This window comes from Polypterus senegalus, chromosome 14 (assembly GCF_016835505.1).
Source record: "Polypterus senegalus isolate Bchr_013 chromosome 14, ASM1683550v1, whole genome shotgun sequence".
NCBI classification, from domain to species: Eukaryota; Metazoa; Chordata; class Cladistia; order Polypteriformes; family Polypteridae; genus Polypterus; species Polypterus senegalus.
Window position 1 is genome coordinate 12659422 of NC_053167.1, and position 11936 is coordinate 12671357.

The 11936-nt window shown below is 45.4% G+C and overlaps 1 protein-coding gene across 1 annotated transcript in view; it reads right to left on the reverse strand.

Moving 5' to 3' along the window:
• Positions 1–7432, reverse strand: part of LOC120515071 — a 52367-nt gene extending 44935 nt beyond the window's left edge. Inside the window, exon 1 of the mRNA XM_039735793.1 lies at positions 7351–7432. Within this exon, the coding sequence (XP_039591727.1) occupies positions 7351–7426 (76 nt within the window). The 5' untranslated portion in view covers positions 7427–7432. The remainder of the gene's footprint in view (positions 1–7350) is intronic.
• Between the last annotated feature and the right edge of the window lie 4504 nt (positions 7433–11936).

Below are 11936 nucleotides of genomic sequence, written 5' to 3' on the forward strand. Positions count from 1 at the left end.
TAAAACCCAATAAAAATTTGGAATACCAGAACTTACAATGTAAGTTTTGTAATTTTTCAGAATTTCACTAGATTTTGTGCACTATAATGTTTGAATTACTTGAGCCAGGACTTGTTAAGGGCATATGTCATCTGGATGAAATCTAACACAGTCATATTGGTATAGACTCAAACAATATGGCTAGGATAATACTTTAAACTTTCCATTATGCCTAACTCAGGTACCAAAATAAGAAAATGAAGGGCACAAGAAAATCCAGTAGATTTCCAGGCATGTGGCAACATATGACATAAATATTAACTAGTCGCTCTGGCAATGCAACCAGCTAAGATAGCTCCCTGAAAAAAAGCACACTTGTTTAATACGAGGTTTTCTCATAAGTAGTTTTCATAAAGGACAATTTTACTGATTATTTGAGCGCATTACTTATGAATGCATAGCAAACCGCTTCTTTCCATGTTCTCAAGACTAACTGTGGGAATGCCTACAACTTTAATTCTTCATTCACTTTACAAGTGCAGATACAGAGTACAAGTACTTATGTCTGTTTTTCACCCTTTAAAAGCTGGATCAAAGTACCTTGTAACCCTGTAGTTGAAGATTCAGTGCATTAACCACCACACCAAATGAAAATGACACTGAAACACAGAAGGATCCATCATGAGGGGCCACAGTACACTCCACCCAAGAAAATAAAGGAACTGGAGTAGTGGTTCAGTAGTATTTTCATACCAAGATATAAGTTGATGACAAAGCGAAGAATAAATAATAATAATATTCTAACTGTGCTGACAATTAACATCAGGCATGGATGAGTTGCCCATAGTAAAATCTGATGTAAAGAAGCAGTTTCAGAGCCAGCGGTAGGGGTGCCTATAAAAACAGCAAGTCTGCAATGTTATAAACAGAATTCCATGTAGTGTGGCACCAGTGATCAGTCATTTTAGAGATAGTGTGCCACCTAAAAAAAGCCATGTAAAGTGTGAAGGATCCATTCTGGTACTCAGTGTTACATTGTTGTCAGGTGTGGAACGAGGATAACAAATATTTCCCAATTTAGCAAAGCACTTAACGCCACAAAGACCACAGTGGACCTGCTTGACTCTTTGGATGAGCTGCTGAGATACTGAATTGGGAGTGCCGTTTGTTTCATTAGTACAGTAGGTAAAACAGCAGAGAGACTGCTACTTCTGCAGATCCACCAGTGCTTCTCCATCTGCTAAGGTCCATTGCCTTGGGTGTGTGGATGGTGACAGAGCTTCCAGTTCTTGGAGTTGGGAAACAGTGAGGCAGATCAAGTTGAAACTGAACTCAGGTGAGCTGTGTGAAGCAAGCCTGGTGGTAAAACTGTGCAGGCAACAGATGAGACAGACCGCAGACACATTACAGACGAGCAATGGAGGGAATCTCCATTCCATCTGTTGCAGCAACGATGAGCAGTCCTTTTATGTATAGGGCAAAGTATCCATTCTGGCACTCTGTGCTACATTATTATTATTAATAAATACAGTATTAATGAGAGGACCAAGAAATATATATTGTAACAACCCGGCAGCAAGCGCTGGCGGAGTGACGCCTCATGGGTAATTTATGTAAATAGTTTGCGGGAAATTATGGGTAATTTATAAAAAGCTTATTGTATGTCGGAATTTACGTATTGTCATTTGTGTTGTAAATAATGGTGTGTTTGTATTTAATTGGTTGGGTGGGTTTGGGTTATCGCCGTCCGGGGTTATTTATTTTGTAAAAGTACCAATTTATTGAAATGTGTCTTCGTGCTTGACCTTGGCAATGGGCGCAATAATGTTGAGCTTTTGTTTCTGACTATCTTCTGTAATAAAAGATACAACAGGACAGAGCTGTTTATTTGCTAAGATGTTATCTAAGCAAACTACCGAGACACTCGAGTCGTGCGGTGTATGGGGCACGAGTGTTCTCTTTCTTAAAGAGCTGGGTGCAGTGCATGACGCTGGCAAGCCGCTAGCCGACAGCGGAGAGGTGCACGGCAGAGTTCGGCTCGAAATCTTAAAAGACTCCTCCACGGGTCGCTACATTGGTGTCAGAAGTGGGAGACCAGGCTGTTAAGAAGACGCCGTCATGGAACAGAGTCTTGAAGAAATAGCGTGCCATCTCGGAAAATAGCGTTATGTTGGAGCGCCTGATCAGCAGAACTGCACGGAGAAAAAGGACAAACTGGCCTGAGGGTGCCAGTATTCCCCGGACAGTGTTGCGATCTTCTAGGCACGGCCGGAATGAACCTGTAGCTGCCGCGCGACACCCCAAATCACCAGTCGGCCGGTCCTCCCACACGGTCACCCGCTAAGCTGCCACGATACAGCGGGTTGGCGCCCTAGAGCCATACCTTGCACAAGTGGATCTGGCTGCTCTTCACAATGGTTGGAGCTGCGAGGAAGCTGCAACACACTTGGCCCTTGCCTTGGAGGGTCCCGCACTTCAGGTACTCATCGACCTGCCGCCTGAGGAGTGTCGTGATCTTCAGGCCCTCACCGATGCTCTCACCCGTCGTTTGGACAGAGAACCTCAGGAACACAACAGGGAGGAGCTGACAAACCGACATCGGCGTGAAGGTGAGAGTGTGGGAGCATTTGCAGCTGACATCAGGGTCTATACGGAAAGGTTACCCTACTTTCGACAGCAGCAAGGGAAGAACTCAGTGTTCATGCTTTCCTGCGGGCCTTACACCAGAGCGTCTCCGTCAGCACGTCTGTCTGCTGTCGCCCAGACATTTGAGTGAGGCACTACGGGAGGCTGAACGGGCTGAGCAGTTGGCGAGTGGTAGAAAGGGACCAACCTGAGGGTGTGGAGGTCAGTCGCCCAGCCATCATCATCCCTCCGCAATGACTGCCCTAAAGTGGGGCTGTGGGTTTTCAGGTGGACTGTACCTAGACTGCAGTGCCTTAGTGGACACGGGGTCCACTATTTGTCTATTACAGAGAGGAGTGTTGCCCGAAACAGCTGGTCCTCTTCCAAAAGACTGGACTCCTTCTAACATCGAACTGCGCGGTTACGGGTGAACGGACAAAAATGCCGGAAAGAAACTATTGACTGTAGTAGTAGGGACGAGCCAGACCAGCCACGAATTCTGGCTCATGGACATTAAAGACAAATGCATAATTGGGTTAGACTTGCTGGCCCACTGGGGAGCATGTGTTGATGTGTCCAGGGCCATCCTCGCGTAGGTAATGAGACTGTGTCGCTCCAATCGGGCTGGAATCATCCTGGAAGGGCTGTTAGCTTGGATTTGCCTGGACACCACGGCTCACCGGCTCCCCACCGTTGTTCGGAAGATGCAGGGACTGAAGAGACCCCCAGGAGAGTATTGCAGCTCAGACCAGTGCTCCCCAACGGTTTTCCTCACACGACCACCCATCCACTGAGACGGTTGCTGCTGTGGAAGAATTGGGCCATCGAAGTGGTGAACAGCTGAGCACGCCACAGCAGGAGCAACTCCAGAAAGTATTGAACGACTTTGTGGACATTTTGCGGCTCGAGAAGAGGACTGCACCAGAACCTCGTTAGTCAAACACCACATTGACACTGGCCACGCCGCCCCCATTCGGTTGCGCCCCCACAGATTGCCTCTTGCAAAACGCCAAGCTGCCGAAGAATTGATTCGCGAGATGGTAACCAACGACATCATTGAGCCTTCTGACAGTCCCTGGGCCGCACCCATGGTCATGGTGCGGAAGAAAACGGGGTTGGCGCCTTGTGTGGACTTTGTAAATTAAATGCAGTCACTCGAAAAGACTCTTACCCATTGCCTCGCATCGATGATGCATTGGACTATGTGGCTGGATCCCGTTGGTTCAGCACTTTGGACTTGCGCAGTGGATATTGGCAGGTAGAACTGGCAGCAGAGGACCGACCCAAAACTGCATTCACCATCGGACAAGGGCTGTGGCAGTTTAAGGTAATGCCGTTTGGACTTTGTAATGCGCCGCCACGCTTTGAAAGACTAATGGAGCGGGTCCTAAAGACATTCCCCGAACCCGTTGTGTGGTCTATTTAGATGACCTGCTGATTCATGCCAGAGACTTTGACCAGGCGGTGCACAATTTAAGGGAGGTCCTGACCGCCATTCGTAGCGCCGGGTTGCGGTTAAACCCTGAGAAATGCAATCTTCGCCCGACAGACTCAGTTTCTAGGGCACGTAATCAGCGAGTGGGGTGGCTACAGACCCGCGAAGGTGACTGCCGTGAGCAACTGGCCCCCACCAGCCAATATCACTGAACTGCGGAGCTTTTTGGGTTTAGCCTCCTACTACCGAAGATTCGTAAAAAACTTTGCGACCATTGCCAGCCCTTTGCACCGACTAACGAGTAAGGGCCAACAGTTTGGGTGGACGGAGGATTGCACAGCCGCCTTCCAACAGTTAAAGGCTGCCCTCGTCAGCAGCGCCGGTCCTGGCGTACCCTGACCCCAACCAACCTTTTGTGGTGGACACTGGCGCTAGCAATGTGGGGATTGGGGCCGTGCTCTCACAGAAGGGGAGGCTGGAGAAAGAGTGATAGCTTATTACAGCTGCAGCCTCAGTCGACGGAGAGGAATTACTGTGTCACTCGGCGGGAACTGTTGGCAGTGATCCTAGCGTTACGGCACTTTCGGCCCTACCTATTGGGCACTAGGTTCACACTGCGGACTGACCATGCTAGCCTCACCTGGATGTTGAATTTCAGGCAACCAGAGGGCCAGGTGGCAAGGTGGATGGAGATTCTACAAGAATATGACTTTGAGATACAGCACCGACCGGGACGGCAGCATGCCAACGCTGATGCCCTCTCCAGGCGTCCATGCCTCAGCAATGAATGTCGATATTGCCGCCGACAGGAAGAAAGGGGGCTGGGGCCATCGTCCGCATCCGCAAGGATAGATGACACTGTTGGAGTAGGGGAGCCGTACACTATTGACCAATTGAGGCAGTTACAGGCGACGATCAAGCACTAGAAAAGGTAAAGGGCTGGTTGGAGACACAAGAACGTCCCGACTGGCAAACCGTGTCGTCACAGGGGCCTGAACTCAAAATACTCCACTCTCAGTTGGGCAACTTGGAGTTGCACGATGGCGTAATCTACAGGCGGTGGCACGCACCCGGGGGAGGAATTGACCGGCTACAACTACTGGTTCCCCAGGCTTTGCGCGCGAGGTCCTCCGATGGGTCCACGGAGCGGCTGGATCCGGACATTACGGGAACGCTAAGACAGTGCGTCGACTACGGCAGCGGTTTTATTGGCCGGTGTCGGCAAGACGCAGAGCTACACGTCCACTGCTGTGACGTCTGCACTGCACAAAAAGGACCTGGTCAACGTTCTCACGCGCCATTGCAACGATACCTGGTCGGGCACCCATGGAGAGAATTGGCGTGGACATACTGGGTCCTTTTCCTGTAACGGAAGCGGAAATCGCTACGTTTTGGTAGCAATGGACTACTTTACCAAATGGCCAGAGGCGTATGCAGTTCCGGATCAGAGTGCCCCCACAGCTGCCCAAAAACTCGTGGATGAAATGTTCACTCGATTTGGAGTTCCGGACGAGCTCCACAGCGATCAGGGGCGGAACTTTGAGAGCCGTTTGTTCAGAGAGGTGTGTCAGCGACTGGGGTGAAAAGACCGGACCACCCCTTCACCCACAAAGTGATGGATTGGTCGGCGATTTAATCGCACCCTGGCCACTCAACTGGCAATTCTGACCAGTCAACACCAGCGGGACTGGGACCAACATCTGCCTTTGGTCCTATGGGCATATCGGGCGGTGGATTTAGTGTTTGGCTCACCCCCTGAGCCTGAGATTATTGGTGGGCCCGAAATGGATTATTTTAGACGGCTAAAAGAGCGGCTGGACACCGTTCATCGACTGGCCAGGGAGGCCCTGGAGGGAGCTGGAGCACGCCAAAAACGGGCTTATGACTCGCGGGCTCATGGCCCGGCGCTCAGCGGAAGCGGGATTGTCCCCAAAACTAGCCCACCATTGGCAAGGACCGGGAGAAATATTGGACAAAATATCGGAGGTAGTTTTCCGAGTCGAATGCCTGGGCGAGGCAGGCGGGTGGTGCTGCACAAGGACCGTTTAGCACCATACCACCCACTGGCCCCAGAGCAACAACAACTCGAAAATATAAGCGGTTCTCCAACCTCCACCCCGGCACCGAGTCAGACAGTGACAGGACTGAGCCCGACACCAGTGATGGCACCTCCGGCAGGACAAAGCGTGTCCGTCGGCGGCCAGGACATTTACGTGATTTTATCTGTGATGAGTAGGGTTGTGGGGACACTAACCCTCTTAGGAGGGGCTGTGTAACAACCCGGCAGCAGTGGCGCCTCATGGGTAATTTATGTAAATAGTTTGCGGGAAATTATGGGTAATTTATAAAAAGCTTATTGTATGTCGAATTTACGTATTGTCATTTGTGTTGTAAATAATGGTGTGTTTGTATTTAATTGGTTGGGTGGGTTTGGGTTATCGCCGTCCGGGGTTATTTATTTTGTAAAAGTACCAATTTATTGAAATGTGTCTTCGTGCTTGACCTTGGCAATGGCGCGCAATAATGTTGAGCTTTTGTTTCTGACTATCTTCTGTAATAAAAGATACAACAGGACAGAGCTGTTTATTTGCTAAGATGTTATCTAAGCAAACTACCGAGACACTCGGAGTCGTGCGGTGTATGGGGCACGAGTGTTCTCTTTCTTAAAGAGCTGGGTGCAGTTGCGTGCATGGCGCTGGCAAGCCGCTAGCCGACAGCCGGAGAGGTGCACGGCAGAGTTCGCTCGAAATCTTAAAAGACTCCTCCACGGTCGCTACAATATATATATATATATGTGATTAATAAATCTTAGCCTTAAGTCCATCCATTCATCCATGAACTTTCATTAATGGCTTATTCAAATTCTGGGTTGCAGGATGCCAAAGCACATTCCTTCAAGACAGAAGGAGATCCTACCAGGAATAGCAGCGTCCTGAACAGGCATACATACCTATCCTCCCACTCTCCTGGCCAATATAGAGTCACTATTTAAATTAACAAGCATGGCTGATGAAATAAGGAATGGCGTATGCATAACGGCCACATATGTACAATTGCATACAAGAAATATGAAATGAAAAAAGAAAAATCACTTTCTCTACAGACATGAACTTCAAAATCGGGTGTGATAAATCCATCCACCAGCAACTGTGTACAGTGCCTGATAAGAGAAAAGCTAAAGCAAGCCTAGGATCGCCAGGAAGGCCTGTGTTTGTGTCCACAGCAGCACGGCGACCCATTTTTACCTACCCTTATGGGGTTCATCAGGTACACCCTAAATAAACCTCTTTGGAAATGTTCACATAACTCACCTGTACTTAGTGAGAGCAGCGAGCAGACCAGCAAGAACCGAAACCCGTAACTGCGGTGCTGATCAATGGCGGTCATTCCTGAACTGAGAACAGACTGCACTGGATCAATGATTAACTTGCAGGTGTTTTGTCCTAAGCGCCGACACACCCCACAGCGTACGATTGAAAGTCACGTCTCTCGGCAGTAAGAACACTGACAGGCGGGTCGAGGCTGTGAATGGGAGGAGGTTTAGGGTTGCCATACGTCCCTTATATACGGGACATGTCCAATATTTGATCATTTTGGCCCCTGTCCCGTATTGACTTTTCAGGCACACCCAAATGTCCCGTATTTAGTTCATTTTCAAATTTCGTAATAAAATATATATTTTTACTACCTTCTTATGGTACTTAGTTGTAACTTTATAAGTAATTATACTTTCTTTTCTCGGATTCTCTTGATGAAAATAACCCAAATGTAACGAGAAAACTAGCGTTTGCTGCCTGTTTGCAACTTGTTCAGTTGCTATGGTTGGCCGAGGACAATGACACTCGTACCGTTTTGCTCTCCAGCCGCGCTGCTGTGCAGTTCTGGACCAGCATCGCAACATACAGGCTCAACAAAGGGTGTTGGTACTACTTGCCACGGCCCACTTTTTTCTAACTACCAGTATTAAATAATAATAATATTTCTCTTGTCTGTATTATATAAATATTTTCAAATGATTTCACTTTTACAGAATTTTTTTAGCTTGTATTAGATAATTTTCAAATGATTTTACTTTGTTTTCCTCGTAACCCATTAAATCCTTGCTTTATATTTTTAACTTATGTCTCTACTTTTATATAATATATTGGTCTGGGTGTGTAGGGGGCATGTATAAATTTATACAGATATGGTAATATAGAGAGAGATTTTAAGAGTTTCCCATCTTTCTAATTTTCTGGCAACCCTAAGGGGGTTACGTTATCTCGGGGAATGTAACAGCACGGACGTTTTACCGTTTATATATATAAAAAAGGGTTTAAGACTTTCGTCTTTCCAAATTAGACCAATATACAAAGCTTGGTTTAATTTCATTATTAATCAAGAATAACAACATCTACACACTGATGTTTACGAAGAGGAAAAAATGAATAATAATAAGTGGCAAGAGCCAGTGTTTCTGGACCGGTGGAACCGAACTCCTACGACATGAGAAGGGCGGCACTTGATCCATAGTTTCTCTTGCAAGCGTGTAAATACACCGCAGGCACCACGTAGCCTGAGTGTTTGGACAACTTGCTATCCTTAACCAGGATTCGAACCGCAGTACAACCAGGCACGTTTAACACAAGCTGCGCTTAAAACACCATTCATATCCACCAAACCAAACGATACGAACTACCACGCCCACCTCCACTAGACTCTCTATAGAGATTATGTAATGCCGTGATTGGCGCTGGAGAGGTCAAAGGAGAATTGGGCGGGGCCAGATCGCCTGGTAGCAACTGACGCTGCTGACGCTGCTGACGCTGCTGACGCTGCTGCTGCTGCTTAAATGTTAGGCGGTAGAGAAGGTCGTGTTACTTAGCTTTAAAACTTCAGTTCACGAGTACATTGGGCACAGTAGACTATACCCGACGGAAAAGCGAGGTCTGGTGGTTACACTTTCGATCCCAAATAATTTTTATGTTCTACCCGTTTTCGAATAGTTTTATTCCCACTTTTCAAAGTCTCAGATGTGGCCGCGGATTAATTGTTGACTCCAAATCGTCTCGCAGTCTGAGTCCCCAAAGTAAACGACTGATCATTGTGTGTTTGTGTTTTTTGTCAGCGTTATAAAGACATAACGGTTTAAAAAGTGAATGGAGGACTGGCAATATTTTTCAGTGCTATGAAAAAATAGTTATAAAAAATGAAAGGATTGATAATAGTAAATATAGCTAGTGTAAGCAGGAGTTCATATCAGGAAATTCCAATAAAATTAATTGATAGATTGTTTAAGGTAGGAGAAATTTGGTGGGTGGAGTTGGTAGATAGAAAAAAAAAGAGGTGTTATTTTGTGTAGCTCAGTGCGGTATCTCCACAGTTGTATTATTAAAGAAATAAATATAACTGGCAAATAGTCAACAAAACTGGGGTGGCCATCTCTTTGTGCCTTTCCACACATCGAAGACCGAGGTCACCCGCAAGCCAAGAACCACCGACGCCGACTTCTGGTAAGGAACATCAAACATCAAAACAATCCACCGTAAAAATCATAATAAAAAATGATAAGGATCCCGATTTTGTTACTTTGCACCAAATGCCACCGGTTTAGACATCGGGTGTCTGCAAAAGTCCAAAAAAAAAAAAACAGGTTAGAAAATGGACGGGTTATGCACAAACAAGCGGTTCTTGATTTTTTAAATTTGTTTTTCTTTTTAAGTAAACCAATATATGAATATGATTAAATATTTGCATTTGTAAACTTTAATCAGCAATGTCCTGATGTGAACTTGGTTCCCAGGTGGCTGTGGCTGCTGTGATAAACAACACAGTGTTCTCAACTCATCATTAGCTGCAATGTTCCTTTATTTGTAAGAATCTGACTTAATTTTATAGAGTATTATGTCTTTCTTAGTCTACACTAGGACAGTAATCCATAATAAATAAAATATAGTAAGAATCAATTCATACCTCGTAATTCACATACTGTACTGGAAATAACTGCATTTCTATCACTTTTCAAATACCCTGAAACATGTAAATTGTACTGTGTTTTCACATCCATCCATTTTCTAAACCTGCATTATCCTGGCCAGGATTGTGGAGAAACTGGAGATCATCCCAGCAAGCACTGGAAACAAGGCAGGAACAATTCCAGGACAGGGCACCAGTTGCAGGGTGAATTTAGCATCACCATTCCACCTGACTCTTTGGACTGTGGGAGGAAACCGGAGCACGTGGAAGAAATCCAGGCGGACACAGAGAGAACATGTACAGTAAGCTTCCCACAGGGAGGACCCGGGATGCAAGCCTGTCTCCGTACTGCAAGGCAGTAACCGTGCCAACTGTGCCATTCACTGCCTTTTCAGTAATTTAAGAATACTTAAAAAAGTTGTGTGCTACAGGTGCAGTGAGGACAAGTCAATACATTGAAAATATATTTATTTAAATGATCATTCTGTAAAATCACTGAGCTTTAAATATCAAATTGGGCAAGTAAACTTTCAATTTTTGCACAGTTAATGCACCATGTAGTAGTTAAGTGTCATGTCTGAATTTGTCAGAATTTCCAGAAATCTTTTTTTAATCACAATGTATAACAGAAAGTAGTGTTTTGTTAATACTACCAAACATGTAAGACTCATAAGGGCAAAAATTAAGCTTTTATGAACAGAGAAAATGGATGTGCACGGATCATGAATTTTTTCATTATTGTTTTAATTCAAGATAAAGTTGTAAGTTGTAAACGAGTGCCATATTAGTTAACAAGTTACATGGGTGTTTGGAATTATTTGTGCAAGTACAATTTTTTTTTGTTTTCCCAGACTGTGCATTTTACCCTAAAAAGCAAAAACGTTCACTGAAATGTGACCTGACTGTAAACTAAAAAAAGTTCTTTATATTATATATTCAGTCATACTTGGAAACAATGTATACATTGGTGTTAAAATTACAGAAGTTACTGCATTGCAAACACAAGTTCCTGCGCCTCTAGTTTTATAAAAGACATGGTACTTTTAACAGAAAAAAAGCATAACAAGGTCAGTGAAGACTCAAATTTTCCATTCCTTGTCATTTCACCAAACCTTGTAAAAAAATTCATTTCTTGTGATACATAAAATTTTCCATGATACAAAGTTATCTTTACGAAGCATACACTCACCTAAAGGATTATTAGGAACACCTGTTCAATTTCTCAACTAATGCAATTATCTAATCAACCAATCACATGTCAGTTGCTTCAATGCATTTAGGGGTGTGGTCCTGGACAAGACAATCTCCTGAACTCCAAACTGAATGTCAGAATGGGAAAGAAAGGTGATTTAAGCAATTTTGAGTGTGGCATGGTTGTTGGTGCCAGACGGGCCGGTCTGAGTATTTCACAATCTGCTCAGTTACTGGGATTTTCATGCACAACCATTTCTAGGGTTTACAAAGAATGGTGTGAAAAGGGAAAAACATCTAGTAAGCGTCAGTCCTGTGGGCGAAAATGCCTTGTTGATGCTAGAGGTCAGAGGAGAATGGGCCGACTGATTTAAGCTGATAGAAGAGCAACTTTGACTGAAATAACCACTCGTTACAACCGAGGTATGCAGCAAAGCATTTGTGAAGCCACAACACGCACAACCTTGAGGCGGATGGGCTACAACAGCAGAAGACCCCACCGGGTACCACTCATCTCCACTACAAATAGGAAAAAGAGGCTACAATTTGCACGAGCTCACCAAAATTGGACAGTTGAAGACTGGAAAAATGTTGCCTGGTCTGATGAGTCTCGATTTCTGTTGAGACATTCAAATGGTAGAGTCAGAATTTGGCGTAAACAGAATGAGAACATGGATCCATCATGCCTTGTTACCACTGTGCAGGCTGGTGGTGGTGGTGTAATGGTGTGGGGGATGTTTTCTTGGCACAC